At 37.5% G+C, this 18,305-nt stretch overlaps 2 protein-coding genes across 4 annotated transcripts in view; both read right to left on the bottom strand.

The window, feature by feature from the left end:
- usp2b (ubiquitin specific peptidase 2b) overlaps positions 1 to 5,873 on the bottom strand; it is a 57,673-nt gene extending 51,800 nt beyond the window's left edge. For both annotated transcript variants that reach the window (XM_055200587.2, XM_055200588.2), the window contains exon 1: positions 5,684 to 5,873. In XM_055200587.2, coding sequence (XP_055056562.1) covers positions 5,684 to 5,702 — 19 coding nt within the window. In that variant the 5' untranslated portion in view covers positions 5,703 to 5,873. The remainder of the gene's footprint in view (positions 1 to 5,683) is intronic.
- Positions 5,874 to 6,010: 137 nt separating this feature from the next.
- Positions 6,011 to 18,305, bottom strand: part of tecta (tectorin alpha) — a 47,649-nt gene continuing 35,354 nt past the window's right edge. For both annotated transcript variants that reach the window (XM_073860888.1, XM_055200573.2), the window contains 5 exons: positions 14,385 to 14,633; positions 14,108 to 14,270; positions 10,789 to 10,873; positions 10,540 to 10,659; positions 6,011 to 7,146 (listed from right to left, as the gene is read on the bottom strand). In XM_073860888.1, the coding sequence (XP_073716989.1) occupies positions 7,043 to 7,146; positions 10,540 to 10,659; positions 10,789 to 10,873; positions 14,108 to 14,270; positions 14,385 to 14,633 (721 nt within the window). In that variant the 3' untranslated portion in view covers positions 6,011 to 7,042. The remainder of the gene's footprint in view (positions 7,147 to 10,539; positions 10,660 to 10,788; positions 10,874 to 14,107; positions 14,271 to 14,384; positions 14,634 to 18,305) is intronic.

Consider the following 18,305-nt stretch of genomic DNA (forward strand, 5'->3'; position numbering starts at 1 on the left):
TAGAGTAGTATGACATCCTTTATATCTCTGAAGAGTCTTTAGTTTAATCAGATTTATAAAAAAAAGATTAGCTTTAACGAATCTTTCCGATAACGTACGAAAAAATGAAGAAGGAGGAGTTACTACCGTGGGAGGAGCGAGTACGAGTCATGCAACACTATACAACACCTTTTTAACTGATGATTCACTACATGTTCGTGTCATTTATATAATATGCACGCGACTATTTCCAACATAAGACAGTCTTACTTACCGCGTGCAACTCGTCATGACCCGGTTGGGAAAATCCACTGCATCAAACACACACGCAAAACTCCGCTGCTACCCCGGATAATAAACTATATCCATTGTTTCCATAAGGCTGGATGTCCTCTTCTTACATCCAAAAACACACTTCTTCTTTCGTGCCATTGTTGACTTTTGAAATTAAACAAAGCTGAGTGGCGTGATAAGCTGTTAGCAGCTCTAGCGTCTCCCGCTGATTGACGGGTGGGCAGGGTTTTCCGGGGGAAGTTTTCCGGTGGAAGCCCATATAAAGAAGTAATACATATCGAAAACCCCTGAAACGTCAGTTAGAACTGTAATCGAAAAAAACTTTCCGAAACTTGTACGAACCCTGGCGAAGTGCATTCGGCACAGAAATACTCTGTAACACGTCCAACTGCTGTTTTGACACTTTGCCTACGTTTAGCATGAGGAAACAACTCTATAACTGTGTTAATAAGTCAGAATGCTTGAAATACCATTAAACCCCCCCTTTAAGTTCAGCACCACAGACATCGCAGCAGAAAATTTGCGGTGTGAAATCCCAGCTATAAGGTTGACAAGAAGTTGTAAAGGTATTGTGTGACTTTAGTGACTCCTATTTTATTTACTTCTGCAAATTAAAAAATAACATGGCTTGACAAACAATATTTTTGATAATATGTTTCTCTGGCATTCCAAATAAACTGTTACATGTTAAAACAATCACCTGCATTGTATCACGTGGTCTCTGCTCTCTCTGATGCCTCTTTTATTTAGCAAAAATTGCAGCCATTTCAAGCACAAAATAATTTAAGACATGCATTTTTCGGCATTAAATAATGCCGAAAATACCAGTCATAACACATGCGCAAATATTAGTAAATGGTGTTGTTCAATAATCCCCCTACTAAAAATGTTGCATCTAAAAGGAAAACTCCCAGAAATGCATATGCAATAAGATCAGTCGCAAAAATAACTAGACCACACCTTTCCAGCGCTAATGATTCACTGCGCATCTTTAGTAAATCTCCCCATCGTAATTTACTACCAAAATGATGGTTTGCGCTGGTGTAAGCTGTTAGTAAATCTGGCCCTAAATGTTCATTTGGGCCAGTTCTGTGCCAAAGGAAATTTGCTGACTGGGACACTGTTACTGTAAGGCAACTATAAACACAACATCAAACATATACTGCCACTGACAGATAACCAAAAACAACACATCAAAATACACACTGTCACTGTAAGAGTATTATAACCACACATTAAATTATATTTAATGATAATTTGGTTAGGGCATGTTTTTAAAGACCATTCTTGGAACCAAATTTTTATTTGTCACTAAAACATTCCTACATTATTGCATTTTTTACTGGTGATGTTTTAGAACATTTCTGTGTAAGTCTATGAATCCCAATTATAGTGTATATAATTGTAGTATACGGAAAAAATTAAAAACTATTTTGTCATAGTGGTGCATCTCTAGCTTCCAGGTTATAATGCAGCTAACATTTGCTATATTCCTCTTCCATGTAGATGCCATCAGGCAGAATCCTCTTACTGGAAGATCTTCAGATAAAGAAACTGAAATGACTATTGTAAAATGGCTTCATCAGGCTGGAGACTGAGATGGTGGGAGAAGGGAATGTATAAAAAATTACGAAGCTCAACAGTATATAACGCTCCTTAGTGAATTATAGACAGAATAACCAACATTAACATTTTGAGCATTGTTCTGTTCTCCTTTGATTTGAATAGTGCTGTCTCACGATTATTCGTGACTAATCGTTTGCAGAATAAAAGTTTTTGTTTACATAATATATGTGTGTGTACTTTGTATAATAATTATGTATAAATACACACACAGACACACATGAATTTAAAGGAGTGGTCTACCCTTTTGCCATATTGAACTGTGTTATTGCCTCAACCTGGATGAATTAATACATACCTATCTTTTTCGGTGCGTGCACTGTGCAGCGCGTTGTGGATGTGTTGGCGTTTGGCCTAACCCCATTCATTCCTATGGTACCAAAAAAAAGTTTTACTTTGTGGCACCATACTTACTGGTATAACTCCTCATGTAACAGTCTTTAAATAGGGAAAACACGGAAGTGTTTGGTGGCTTCCCTGTTTGGTACCATAGGAATGAATTGGTCTAGGCTAAATGCTAACACATTCACGACGCGCTGTACAGTGCACGCATTGAAAAAAGATAGATATGTATTAATTCGTCTAAGCTGAGGTAATAACATAGTTTAATGTGGCAAAAGGGCAGACTATTCCTTTAATTAAGAAATATTTGCATGTGTATATACATGTTTATATTTATATATAATTTATATAAATATAAATATTTATTATATTAATATTTTTTTCTTAAAATTCTACATGTATGTTTGTGTATTTATATATACATAATTATTATACACAATACACACACATATATTATGTAAACAATAACTTTTATTCTGCAAACGATTAGTCGTGACTAATCGTGAGGCAGCACTAGATTTGAATTTAAAAGTATAGATGTTCTACAATATTCACAAAGTGAAAAAGTACACAATTACTTTGGGTATCTGTATTTTGTGAACTGTACTTTAAGGTGTACATGATATTAGCTTGTTGCCTATATATTTAGGTCACGCTCACACTATCCAAACCAAACTGAGCTCGGGCGCGTTTGAGCCCCAAAGCCTGGTTCGTTTGACTAGTGTGATCGCTCTGTACCGTGCCGGGGCGTGGTTTGGGTAATCGCACCCTGGGCGGATTGCAGAGTTGAGCTACAGTGCAGTTCACTTGGGCTCAGGCGCAGAAGGCGCTGTGTGATCACTTATCATGCCAGAGCGCGTTTCAAAAGGAAAGACGTCAATTGCGTGACCACTCACCTTCATCTGCCTTTGTAAAAAAACTTCTGATGCGCACAGCAGGGTTACGTGAATATCTACGCTGCACACCCGGCAGATCAACTAAGCAATATGTAGTCGTTTGGTGCACGATGACACACAGCCCTCTCACATGCTGTAGTCTTTTGGTGCACGATGACACACAGCCCTCTCACATGCCATCATGTGAGAGGGCTGTGTGTCATCGTGCACCAAACGACTACGAATAAAAAAAACACACTTGGCATTACGATGGGTTCCAATGTTAAGAGAGCACTTTACTTCCTGCTTTATTCAAAACAATCACATCCTAATGATGAAAGTGACGTCCAAAGCCTGGTTCGTTTGACTAGAGTAATCGCTCTGTCCTGGGCCCGGGAAGGGGGACAATCGCGCTGCGACATGGTTTGGGTTGTATAGTGTGAGTGCGCCCAGGTGCTCTGGCGCGATTTGCGATCACATTGCGCATTCCATGCCTGAGCCCAAGTAAACCATGCTTGAGCCCACCTCTGCAAGCCGGCCAGGGCACGGTACAGAGCGATCACACAAGTCAAACAAACCAGGCTTTGGGGTTCAAACGTGCCCGGGTTTGGTTTGGATAGTGTGAGTGCGCCCTTAGTCTAGCAAATCTTTTCACCACTTTGTCCTGACATACCTCATAGCTTTTTCATAGGTTTTGACACGCTCAGGTGTAATTATATTTTTAATGTAAAATTTCTTTTACAATGCTAATTCGCATGCTTTGATGTTATATTAAAATACTTAATTTGGTTACATATTTCAGTAGTTGTTTGATTAACTGGGAAAATAATAGAGTATGACTTTTACATAAATTACAATTTATTTTTGTGTGTAATACCATTTGATTTGCTGTGTAAATGATACTTGAAAAATTTGGTGTGGTGTAAATGTAAGAGGACAGCTAGTGAATAAGCGCTGTGCAGTAAGTAAACCATACTCTCCGACCTCAAGAGATGCTAGCAACAGATACTAGGGGTCATGCCTTTAGCCTCCTTATTGAGTGCCCGGTTCAAGTCCCGCAGTGGTGCCGTGACCCGGATGGGAGTGATGTTTAGGGAGGTGAGTGTAACGGAGGCCAGCAAGTGAGAGCTGTGCAGTATGTAAACCATACTCCCCGACCTCAAGAGGTGCTCTAGCAACAGACGCTAGGGGTCATGGCCTTTTGCCTCATTGTTGAGTGCCCCACCCCATTCTAGACTGATCCCCAGCTCGAGTCCCACACAGTGGTGCCGTGACCCGGATGGGAGTGATGTTTAGGGAGGTGAGTGTAACAGAGGCCACCTAGTGAGTAAGAGCTGTGCAGTAACCATACTCCCCGACCTCAAGAGGTGCTCTAGCAACAGACGCTAGGGGTCATGGCCATTAGCCTCCTTGTTGAGTGACCCACCCCATCCTGGACTGATCCCCGGCTCGAGTCCCACATAGTGGTGCCGTGACCCGGATGGGAGTGATGTTTAGGGAGGTGAGTGTAACGGAGGCCAGCAAGTGAGAGCTGTGCCGTATGTAAACCATACTCCCCGACCTCAAGAGGTGCTCTAGCAACAGACGCTAGGGGTCATGGCCTTTAGCCTCCTTGTTGAGTGCCCCACCCACACAGTGGTGCCGTGACCCGGATGGGAGTGATGTTTAGGGAGGTGATTGTAATGGAGTAAACCTCACTCCTTGATCTAAAGAGGTGCTTTAGCGACAGGTCATGGCCTTTAGCCTTCTTGTTAGATCGCCTGACTCCCATGCCGGACTAATCGCCGGTTTGAGACCTGCTCAGGGCGGGTGCGAGTAGGACAGGTTACATAAATATGGTTCAATTCTGCCTTTTGGTCTTTCAGCCACATGTGGGCCACATAAGGGCTTTTAGTCCTTGACTAAAGTCATACAAGCTATACAACAATTACATACAATGTGTTGTGGGTAAAAAGAAGTTGGCGAGATTTGGGCCAGGGACAGGTTCACTTTCTTAAGTGGGCCACGGGTCCACTGTGTTTATTTGGGCCAGTTCTGCGCCAAAGGAAATTTGCTGACTGGGACACTCTTAATGTAAGATAACTATCTATAAACACCACATCAAATACTCCCTGTTACTGCAAGAGAACTATAAACACCACATTAAACAAACACTTTCATTGTAAGGTAAAAATAAACACCACATTAAACACTTCCTGTCACTGTAAGGTAACTAAAAACACCAAATTAACTCTGCTTAACACTTAAAAAAACACACACTAATACTGTAAGGTAAGAAACACCACATTAAATGCACACGGACACTGTAAACACCCCCACACACACAATTACAGTAAGGTTACTATAAACATCACTCTGCCACTGTAAGATAACTAAACACCACATCAAACACACAGTGTGTTAGCAGTTACACTACACAACACTGCGAAAACGGCAAACTGCAATAAAAACGGCTCAGTAAAAGCATAAACGATATGAACAGACGGTTGCTAGAAGCATCGCTGGCTGACCTGTGCAAGTTATGTCACATCTTTAATCCTGCGCTAGCCTAGAGCCCTTCAAATCCTTACCAGAGGAATTCCAGTTCATCTTCCAAAATAATCCCGATGTTCCCTAAATATCGAGCTCTCCTTCATCCAAGATTCATCCGAGGACCGTATGACAGGAACGCAGCAGGACTGCTCGCTCGGTATGTTGATGTGACGGCATACCAGCACATAGAGCCCAGCTCGTGTATCAGCGCTTTTCTGAAGTCAGGATTAAAGGAACCGCCTCCCAAGCGGTCGTCATAGCAACCCGGCCCATTCCCGCCCGGCCGCTCGCGAGCGGGGCGCGTTCTCTATCTTCTGTTCTGCTGCAGAAGCAGTGACTAATGCACTAAGAATAGAGTCATAAAATCGATGTGAAAAGCTCACTTTATTCTCAAATGAATCATATCGGATCAAAAACAAAATAAACAACCTCTAAAATAACAAAACATTAACATATGAACATCAAGGCCTTGGTCACCATTAAGCTAATGTATGTATTCACGTTACCGTGTTGTTATGGGCGTCCCAAGCCTACAAGAAATGTTCACTTTTTCATTTTGTAGAAAACAGTCCTTAACATTCACCATTATTATCATCATCGTCATCATCAAGTCAAGTATTGTTCGTATAGTCAGACTAAACTACAGTTAAGTTGATGACCATAAAGACGAACACACCTCAGTGATTCATACAGTACATTAAGTATTTATAATACAGGGCAAAACTGTTCACGTCCATTAAACATGGTCTATATATACAGCTTAAATAAGTGAAGCTTTAAAAGTCGCCTACTTAAGGATGCACAGAAAGTATGCACAGAAATACAACAATACATGTTGCTTGGCATTGTTGATATCAGTATGGCAAAAAAATGGGGTTTAAATAAGAAACACAATGCAAAGATGGTATGCATTTCATCAAATCAACTACATAAAAACAAACAACATAACTTGTGTTGAAAATCATCATACATTCTTGCAACACATGCTCTTGCATTTTGGTGATTCAGAAAAGTCATTAAAAAAGTAACATAGCTAATATTTTATTTTTGCTGTGAAATACAGTATCACTACATTTCAAAGTGACATTTTTTTCTTGTTGGTCTCTGGTGTTTAGATGTTACGCCAAAGGTAAGATCTGACTTCTTTCAGGGTGTTTTTTCTTATTATGTTGGATCATATAGTTGGTTGTTTTATGTCCATGCTGGTGAAGAATCGCCTGGTTGATCACAGTTTTGGCTTCGATGAAGGGAACTGCTCAGAGATGATCCTCTCTTCAAGGCTGCCAATGCATCATGAAAATGCCTTCATTGGCTCTTTTTTGCTTTTAGTCCCCTATTGGTCTGTATGCATCTCTCTCTTTCTCTTTCTCTCTCTCTCTTGGTCTTGCTGGTGGGTGTTAAGAGAAGTAAACTGAGGTGTGCATTTGCAGTAAAATGCTGACGATTATGACCATGGCTACCAGGGGAACCATAGGTCGAAGGTCAGTGCTCATACTGGTAACTGTTGAGAGAGAGAAAGTGAAGCATTTCGTGAGATTGGTGGTGAACCAAAGAGATCAGTTAAGTCAGAACTGACTTTGGTTTTAATTTACAGAAAAGCCATGACGTCTAAGAGTGACGCTGCTGACATTTAATATGCAGAAGATGTATTCATGTGGGTGTAGTGCACAACACTAAGTGTGTAATGACAACATTGACATTTAATAGAACTTAACACAATATTAGAACAGATTTTTTAGTGAATATACATTACTATATTTATCTACAGCTAAAGGTAAAGTGTTTTATTTATGATAAAATACTTTCTGCAATCCCAGTTTAATGTGTAGACCATTATAAGTAAACCGTTTGTTGAAGATGACCTCCCAGAGCTTAATCAATGTGACGTTTTTAACAACGCTTTGTTTGTCTGAGCAGCTCAACATGGCAACACATCAACGGTTGGTCTCGGTCAACGGTGCGGGGCTAAATACAATAATCTGTTAATAATCTGTGTCCGAAATCACATTCTGTGACAGCGCATGCTGAGTTATATGTAGCATCTAATTTTTAACAAGTAAAATAATATTTCAAAGAATGTGGGTGATGACATAATTCCAAGTACATTTGGCGTCCAAAGTCATTATTTTTTCAGCTTTTTTCAAATGACTTTAAATATAAAAAATAGCACTCATTGTCACGGATCACTAGATTTTACAGGTCATAACAATATAAGATTTTTGTAAAACTGTCTTATAAAGACGGTTTCATCGGACGCACGTGGGCTGACGCGATACACGTATGGATTCGATCTTTACTTCCGGTTTCGTTTTTTTTATGGTCTGACTAGTCAGGGGCGTTGCACAAGATCTCGGGCCCTATGCATAGACAGTACTGATGGGCCCCCATACCTCACTCCCATAATATATTCCAGAATTTTCAAGGGACCTCTCTTCCTTTGGGGCCCAGTACTGGTTTTACCCCCAGTCTGACGTACGCCCCTGTGACTAGTTGCTAAACTGATCTCTTGAACAAATGCCTCGTCGAAAATAACAAATGTTTTGGTTTCCTAGGTAATCTAAGTGTTGTTTTTTGCTTGTTGTTATACAAACAAACTACGTTTAAAGAACTTTGTTGTTATTTATTCTTAGCGGAGTTTACCGGAAGTTACGTGCGAACCACGACAGCCGCTTGTTTATGTTGTTACTGCTGAAACCCTCTATAGCTGAAAATCATGATTTCGTGTTGTCTAAATTAGTCCAGTATCGGGAGAGTCAGGACTTTTCCCGGTGGGCCGGTCTGATAATAGTTGTACATTGCGAGTTATACCCAGCTAACAATTTTACGTTATACAAACGTTCCCGTAACGTCTTAAAACGTTAAAAGCATCCAGTTTTTTAGACGTGGTATTAATGTTAATGTTTGATTATAAGAACGTTATCCAAAACGTTTTTAGAAAGGTTCAGTCTGTTGTTATATTAATGTTCTAATAACGTAGTTTTAACGTTACTGTTTAGTTATAAGAACATTATACAAAGATACACACATATTCCATTAATTACTTGCTGTTTATGAGCACGTTCGACCCTATTTGTTTATTTATTTTTTTACCACGAGGGCCGGCGGTCTACAAAATTTCCCGGTAGATGTTTTAGTCCCACTCCGCCCCTGAATTAGTCAGTGTCAATTCTGTTACTGTCAGCACTGTTACCAAGGTCACAGTAATGTATGTGTGTGGGAGAGAGTGAGAGAGATAGTGTGTGTGCTTCTTTGTGTATGATTGACCACTCTGTTACATGCTGTCAACACTGTAACTCTACCCTGGTTACAGAGTTGACAGTAACAGAATTGATACTGACTAATTCGGACAACAAGAAATCGTGGTTTTCAGTTGTATAAGACAATATACATGTAACATCTTGTGATCCATGACAACTGAGTACCAAATTGTTAAAATTATTAAAAATTTACACTCTAAAAAATGCTGGGTTATTTGTTGGGTCAAATATGAACATTTTCTGAGTTAATTTAACCCAACAACTGGGCTCGTCCCTATTTCACCCAATGCTGGGTTGAAAATGACCCAGCGTTTTTAAGAGTGTAACCATTAGAAAAAGCAGAAAAAATACCACCAAATGTACCTGAAATTGCATATTTACCCATGTGTGGGAGAGGGACGCATACATTCCAGACATACGACATCTGCCACGTTTCAACCTGTATGTTCGTCAATCTATGACATACTAATAACAACCACGAGAATATCATTTACTCAGGAGTTTAAAACAAGTGCCGTTTAATCGCAAGGAATTAATTTCTTGGTACCTACTGTATATCACTTACACTTGAAAACAATGGCCTGGTATTTTTAATTTATACACTTTTTTGAATTTGGTGGCACCTCAGCTCCCGTGGCCTTATGGGACAAAAAAGTGACATCTGATGCATACTCAGTACTGAGAAATCTCAGCGGGAGCAGTGGACAATGCGGGTGGACAATTTCTAACATATTGAAGTTTTGGACATACAATTTTTTAAGTAAGCGACACAGGGAGCCCTATCATGCATGCAGCGCAAAGTGCGACGCAAGTGTTTTCGCTAGTTTTACTGTTTGGACAGTTATTCCATTTTTACCGTCACATTGTTTAAATAGCAAATGCATTTGCGCATATTTGTGCGCCCATGGGCGTTCTGGTCTGAAAAGTGTGGCTAGTAACTATACTCTCATTCTGGCGTAATAATCAAGGACTTTGCTGTCGTACCATGGAGGCGCAATGATATTACACAGCATCCGAAAATAGTCCCCTTGGTAACTTTCAATAGCTGGGGACTATTTTCGGGCGCTGCGTAATATCAGTGAGCCTGCTGCAGCCATGTTACAGCAGCAAAGTCCTTGATTATTACACCAGAATGAGAGTATAGTCCTAGCCATATCTGCCTAAAAAATCTCAACTTTAAATTTTCTGTCGGTCTTAGTACACGATGTAACTACAGAAGAGTCAAGTTTTAAATAGGAAAAATATAGAAAATCTTTGGTTATGTTTGAGCGCAATGCTAACAGTCTAATCAGATTCAATGGATTATGCTAAGCTATGCTAACAGTGGAAACGCCAGACCCGGAGATCAGCTGAATGGATTCCAAAACAGTAAAAATCTAATGTATGACTCTAGGGAAGCTGAAAAATTTGAAAAATTTGAGTGTCTCTTTAATGCTACCCCACAGATTTATTGTTTTGGTGACTTTATACCTCTGGATATGGTAAGATATTTTTCAAAACACTTGGGGTGCTGTCTGAGTGTTGAAACGCCTCACTACATCTTTAAGTTATAATCTTCACAGAAATTGATCTATTCATAAAATAGTTAAGCAGTAAACAGTGCAAGACGATAATGTGTGTATTTGTGTCTGTTTCACCTCTGCAGCTCTTCCCATCTCTCTGCAGCATTCCTGTCACACAGCTGCACACAGCACCAGTTATTTGACTGGTACAGATCTGCTCGCATCCACCATTATCCTCTTCACACCAGTCGGATTCTGAAACACACAAACGCACACAGTGTGTACAGCTGCAATCACTGCCCTTACACAAGACACCCCGCTGTACACCCACATACTACTACTACCACACACACACTTCACACAAATCTGAAATATACTTTATACCTCTTCTTCTGATTGGTCCCACTGACAAAATCTGTTCTTTATGCTGACTGTAATCCATATAACTACGTTTGTTATGAGGGCAATTCTGTAAAAGAACAAATGTTGTTATAAATCTTACAGGAACAGATCTCAAAAATACAGATGGGGAGATGAACAATTTGGCTTGGTGATAAAATTACACAATCCATACACATAGACCAGTGGCTCTCATTCAGGTAAGTTACATTTTACACACACACACTACCTCTGTTTTTCATTTCCCCCAACTGGTAAAATTACAAAAAAACATTTTCCTAGTATTTTTGTCTTGTTTTCAGTAAAAATGTCTAAAAATTCTTAAATTAAGTTGCTTTTTCTTAATAAGCAAAACGACCCAAGAAAATTAGTTTCTAGACCAAAAATATTAAATTTAAGTGATTTTGTGCATAAAACAAGCAAAAAAATCTGCCAATGCGGTAAGCAAAAAAATATTGAAAATTTTTCTTAAACACTAAATTTAAGAAAAATTAGCTTACCCCATTGGCAGATTTTTTTGCTCGTTTTATGCACAAAATTACTTAAATTTGATATTTTTGGTCTAAAAACTAGACTTATTTTCTTGGGTCGTTTTGCTCATCAAGAAAAAGCATCTTAATTTAAGAATTTTTTGGTATTTTTACTGAAAACAAGACAAAAATACTAAGATTTTTTCCCCTGAAAATCATTTTTTGCAGTGCAGTCTTTAAATAGGGAAACATGGAAGTGCACTGCAAAAAAATTCTTAGTATTTTTGTCATGTTTTCCGTAAAAATATCTAAAAATTCTTAAATTAAGATGCTTTTCTTGATGAGAAAAACGACCAAAGGAAATAAGTCTAGTTTTTAGACCAAAAATATCAAATTTAAGTGATTTTGTGCATAAAACAAACAAAAAAAATCTGCCAATAGGGTAAGCAAAAAAATCTTGAACATTTTCTTGAAACACTAAATTCAAGAAAAATTAGCGTACCCCAAAAAGCATCTTAATTTGGGAATTTTTATATATATTTGCTGAAAACAGGACAGGGGTGCTGGGAATTTTTTTCCCTGAAAGTCATTTTTTGCGGTGCAGTCTTTAAATAGGGAAACATGGAAGTGCACTGCAAAAAATTCTTAGTATTTTTGTCATGTTTTCAGTAAAAATATCTAAAAATTCTTAAATTAAGATGCTTTTTCTTGATGAGCAAAACGACCCAAGAAAATAAGTCTAGTTTTTAGACCAAAAATATCAAATTTAAGTGATTTTGTGCATAAAACAAACAAAAAAATCTGCCAATAGGGTAAGCAAAAAAATCTTGAACATTTTCTTGAAACACTAAATTCAAGAAAAATTCAAGAAAAATTAGCGTACCCCAAAAAGCATCTTAATTTAAGAATTTTTACATATATTTACTGAAAACAAGACAAAAATACTAAGAATTTTTTTCCCTGAAAATCATTTTTTGCAGTGCAGTCTTTAAATAGGGAAACATGGAAGTGCACTGCAAAAAAATTCTTAGTATTTTTGTCATGTTTTCAGTAAAAATATCTAAAAATTCTTAAATTAAGATGCTTTTCTTGATGAGCAAAACGACCCAAGAAAATAAGTCTAGTTTTTAGACCAAAAATATCAAATTTAAGTGATTTTGTGCATAAAACAAACAAAAAAATCTGCCAATAGGGTAAGCAAAAAAATCTTGAACATTTTCTTGAAACACTAAATTCAAGAAAAATTCAAGAAAAATTAGCGTACCCCAAAAAGCATCTTAATTTAAGAATTTTTATATATATTTACTGAAAACAAGACAAAAATACTAAGAATTTTTTCCCTGAAAATCATTTTTTGCAGTGCAGTCTTTAAATAGGGAAACATGGAAGTGCACTGCAAAAAAATTCTTAGTATTTTTGTCATGTTTTCAGTAAAAATATCTAAAAATTCTTAAATTAAGATGCTTTTTCTTGATGAGCAAAACGACCCAAGAAAATAAGTCTAGTTTTTAGACCAAAAATATCAAATTTAAGTGATTTTGTGCATAAAACAAACAAAAAAATCTGCCAATAGGGTAAGCAAAAAAATCTTGAACATTTTCTTGAAACACTAAATTCAAGAAAAATTCAAGAAAAATTAGCGTACCCCAAAAAGCATCTTAATTTAAGAATTTTTATATATATTTACTGAAAACAAGACAAAAATACTAAGAATTTTTTTCCCTGAAAATCATTTTTTGCAGTGCAGTCTTTAAATAGGGAAACATGGAAGTGCACTGCAAAAAAATTCTTAGTATTTTTGTCATGTTTTCAGTAAAAATATCTAAAAATTCTTAAATTAAGATGCTTTTTCTTGATGTGCAAAACGACCCAAAAAAATAAGTCTAGTTTTTAGACCAAAAATATCAAATTTAAGTGATTTTGTGCATAAAACAAACAAAAAAAATCTGCCAATAGGGTAAGCAAAAAAATCTTGAACATTTTCTTGAAACACTAAATTCAAGAAAAATGTAAGAAAAATTAGCGTACCCCAAAAAGCATCTTAATTTAAGAATTTTTATATATATTTACTGAAAACAAGACAAAAATACTAAGAATTTTTTTCTTGAAAATAATTTTTTACAGTGTGCACAGCAAAAAAATGAACGTCTTACTTAGTATTTTTTGTCTTGTTTTCGAATATAAATATCTGAAAATTCTTAAATTGAAATACATTTACTTGATAAGAACGTGGCTTCAGATATTAAGTCTTGTTTATTGAAATAAATGATAAAAATCAAGGGTTTTTTACTTAAAACAAGTCAAATTATATGCCAGTGCAGTAAGCAAAAGAAACTTAAATTAGGTTTACTGAATTAATTTGAACTTTCATAATTTTGTTCAGTAAACAAGACTTAATATCTTTAGCCACTCCCTTACCAAGTAAATGTATCTTAGATATTTTTTATTAGAAAACAAGACAAAAAAGTAAGATATTCATTTTTGCAGTTTGTTCAGTGCCTTCTAAATTCATCCCTGTTTGGATCCTAAGGAATGAATGGGGCTAGGCTAAATGCTAACACATTTACAACGTGCTGTACAAAGATTAAGTGCACGTATTGAAAAAAAATAGATATGTATTAATTAATCTAATTTGAGGTAAGAACATAGTAAAATATTGAACAACGGTGGTGTTTTCCTTTAAGCAAAAGTCTCAAATTGATGTTTGGTCAAGGACTAACAATAAAGATATCACTTATTATATTATTTTCTATAAATCCAGTCTCTATGGTTATAAAGGGCAATAAATCCAAAAATAAATGGGCATTTGAATGTCTGTGTGTTATAATTCTCACCACTTTGCAGGCGTTGGTCTCAGAATCACACAGTGAAACATCACAGTGCAAATGCACTTCATCATAATCACCAATGAACTTAAAGACGGTGACATGAAAGCGACAGGTGAGAGACACGCCGTTCTCGGCCATGCCTATGGTGTTGTCTTTGATGTTAGGACACCTGGAACAACAGAGCCAAGTGATATATTACTGTATATATGCTATTTTACATGTGATATACCTTATTTGGTGTAGATAGATATATTTGGGTATGTGTCTGTGCTGATTTGCTTACCCTCTCTCTATGATAATGTAACGCAGGCGATCACTGCTGTATCGCGATGGCGTGGCCCAGCACATGTTGACAATGAGAATAAGTTGTTTATCATCCGCTCCTTCCACGAACACTCCCACAAACAGAATGTCCCTGGTGCTCAGAACCACCTCTCCCTCTCGGTACGGCTGCCGATATGAAGCGTTTTTATACAGAGCCATCTTTGTGATGAAGTTGCCCTCTTGAGTAGGCAGGGTGAGGTTTATTACACTTTAAAAAAAGAAAGAAAGAGACAACTCAAAATGTTACAAGATGCACATACAATGATATTACTGTATGTGTACTGTATTACTGCAATCATGATTGTCAGTATATCACTAAAAAAGACGCATAACACTTTACTTAAAGGGGTGTTCATATGACACATGCCATAAACATGAGAGATTTTATGCACGTTTATAACAATTGTCATTAAGTATCATTTGTTCAATTATGTCACTTTTAATGCAAAGATGACATTGTTTGACATGTCTCTGTTATGACAACTTGCCATAAACCAATACATCTTAACTTGTCATGACAACTGTGTGAAGAGAAAAAGTTCTGTTAGTTTGTAAAGTATAATCTTTTGACGTGTCTGTTGCATTTTGTTAAAGGTGCAGTGTGTAATTTTTAGAAGTATCTCTTGACAGGAATGCAAAATAATATAAAAAACTATATTATCAGCGGTATATAAAGACCTTTCATAATGAACCCTTATGTTTTTATTACCTTAGAATGAGATGTTTTTATCTACATACATCAAGGGTCCCCTTACATGGAAGTCGCCATTTTGTGACGTCATGTTTGTACAGAAGCCCTTAACGGACAATTTTTTTTACTAAGGCTGCGTTCACACTGTACCATAATACGGTTGTCAAACCCTTATTTGAGTCCTTAAGACGGTTCCGTTCACACGCAGTTCGGTTATTTATGGGTTTGACAACCGCATTCTATAACCAACCTCACACCCGTAACTTTTCGGTTTCACAACCATATTTACGAGAAGCTGTGGTGTGTGAACGTAATTCTCACTGGACAACCAGTTGTCTGTCACGTCATTTGTTGCTCTCTGTGTTAAGATAACATTACAGTGCATGAAAATGACTACAAACTACGCAGCAGAATTGCTCCATAAGGTTAATGTGATATTATATTAACTTCATAGACACCACAGAACATATTACATAACGCATAGAATCGCGTGCAGCCCAGTAAGTGGGGTATATAAAGTTTAAACCTTAAAAGTGGACAATTAATATAATGTTAAGTGTATAATAAAAGGAATATAAAAATTAGCTTTTTATTTACTCACCTTTTATCTTCAGTGAAGCAATAAAGAAGATATTTTGCAAAAAACCCATAGAGACAGAGCGCAGCGCGTCATAACCTGAAAACCACGCCCACCGGGGGGAAAACAATCCAACCGTCTCCATTGACTTTGTATTGCGAGAAGCCGCCTCCTTGTAATTTCTGACTTATAACAAAAAACAGAATAATGCCTAAAAGCTGCTGTGTGACAATATGTACAGCTAACAAGCCAAAGAACCCAGAAATAAGTTTTTATAAGCTGTCGAGCCGTAAAACCCAGCCTTTAAAGAGAAAAAAGTGGATTGGCGACTACGTTTCCCCCTTGTGGACGCAGTTCTACTAATATGAATACTATGAAAAGTTGCCTGTTTCCACTTTTATGTCTTTAAACGCTCGTTTTTGGGGTCGACAGCTTATAAAAACTTATTTACAGGTTAAACTTAAAAACAGAATAATACCTGAAAGCTGCTGTGTGACAAGGTGCACAGCTAACAAACCAAAAAACCCCGAAATAATGCGTCCACTAGGGGGAAACGTAGTCGGCGATCTACTTTTCTACAGCTCGACAGCTTATAAAAACTTATTTCTGGGTTCTTTGGCTTGTTAGCTGTACATATTGTCACACAGCAGCTTTTAGGCATTATTCTGTTTTTTGCAGAATAAAATGACAAGGAGGCGGCCTCTCGCAATACAAAGTCAATGGAGACGGTTGGATTGTCCCCCCCCGGTGGGCGTGGTTTTCAAATTTGCATAACTGCGCTCTGTCTCTATCTGTGATTCATATAATGCAAGACAAAAGATCCGTCCCTTTGAGAGCTCAAAAAGCAGATATATCCAATACAAAAGTAATCCCCATGACTCCTGGTGACATTTTTTGCTGCTTGTAAAGCAAATCGGTCGGTTTTTGCAGGATATTGAACATTATTTACAACATTATTAGCGTCCATACAGACCCTTGCAACATATAGGGCCCTATTTTAACGATCTAAGCGCATTGTCTAAAGCGCACAGCGCAATGTCTAAATGGGCGTGTCCGAATCCACTTTTGCTAATTTAATGACGTGAAAAATGGTTTGTGTGCCGAGCGCATGGTCGAAAAGGGTTGGTCCTATTGTAATGGGAGTATTTTGGGCGTAACGTTCAATAAACCAATGAGAGTCTCAGCTCTCATCCCCTTTAAAAGCCAGTTGCGCTGGCGCTATGTCTAATCCCTATTTAGATGACGAACTTTGTAAACTGAAAAACTAAGCGGAGGAAGAAGATCCCCAGTTTAAGATTAATGTTAAATAATTGTGTTGTTTTTCACTTGTATTGAAATTGTTAATTTTTTTATTAAAACCTTTAAAACCCGTTTTCTTTTAGTCATGGAAGTAAAAAAGCAGGCTTTTAATTGCTTTAAATGTATGGCTATCCAATATCATCAAAAAATAATTTACAAGTATGTAAGATAAGGTTTGTACTCTAAAAATACTTTATTTGTAACAAACAGGAGATAAAGAATTTACAAACGACTCTCCGCACATTTCAGCACTTTTGACAGCGTTTTTTTAGCAAAGAGTTTTTTTTTAGCATTACTTAAAAATTTTTCTCATCTCACCATATTCGCAGGTACAGAGTCATCATATACAATAAATCCGTGAGGTAGCATTTAAAAACATTTAAAAACAGATGCATTTGTTTAAAGCAAAGCATTTATTTTCTTACCAGGCTGCAGGTGAAGCAGCTCTTTGCGCCTTTTAACGTCTTATAATTAGTCCTCATTTATGTCCAAGAGACTCAATAATAATCTTTTACATTCAATCCTTTAATCTTTCATATTTAAAAGCATTTTTGTGCTGCTGCGCATTCATGTACTTTGTGATAAGCAAACCCGCGTTGTCCCCCCGTTTATAGGCGCATATTACTAATGCGCTCTTTAAATAACATAAAACATATTGCGCCATTGACTTTAGACCAGGTTTTTGTTGGTCAATGGCGTAGTCTATTTTAGTTGCCTCAAAATAGCAACACGCCAACAATGCGCCTGAACACACCTTGTTTTTCAGACCAGAACGCCCATGGGCGCAAAGGGGGCGCAAATACATTTGCTATTTAAACAACGCGGCGCTAAACGTGAAAATTAGGGTGGAAACTAGCGAAACATTGCGCCGGGTGTAAGATAGAGCCCATAAAGTGCACTTTTACGCTCCCGCTCTCTAGGTGGCGCTAAGAGGCTGGTTTTGCCTGCGGTTGGTAAACCATACTCTCTGCGCCACCTACAGAGCGGGAGCGTAAGCGCACTTCCTATTTGGCTGCGTTAATGCTTTAAATAAAGTTCAATTTCTTGCAAAAACGGATCGATTTGTTTCACAAGTCATTATGATTACTTTTGTATTGAATATATCTGCTTTGGTAAAATGTGCAGTTGCTGACACCGATTTTATGTTCATTCATTTTGGAAATTAAAACCTTAAAGGCGGAGTCCATGATGTTTGAAAGCCAATGATGATATTTGAAATCACCTAAACAAACACGCCCCTACCCCAATAGAATCTGGACCTTCTGTTGATAGACCCGCCCCACACATACGCAACCCGGCATTTGATTTGATTT

This window comes from Misgurnus anguillicaudatus, chromosome 22 (genome assembly GCF_027580225.2).
Source record: "Misgurnus anguillicaudatus chromosome 22, ASM2758022v2, whole genome shotgun sequence".
NCBI lineage: Eukaryota > Metazoa > Chordata > Actinopteri > Cypriniformes > Cobitidae > Misgurnus > Misgurnus anguillicaudatus.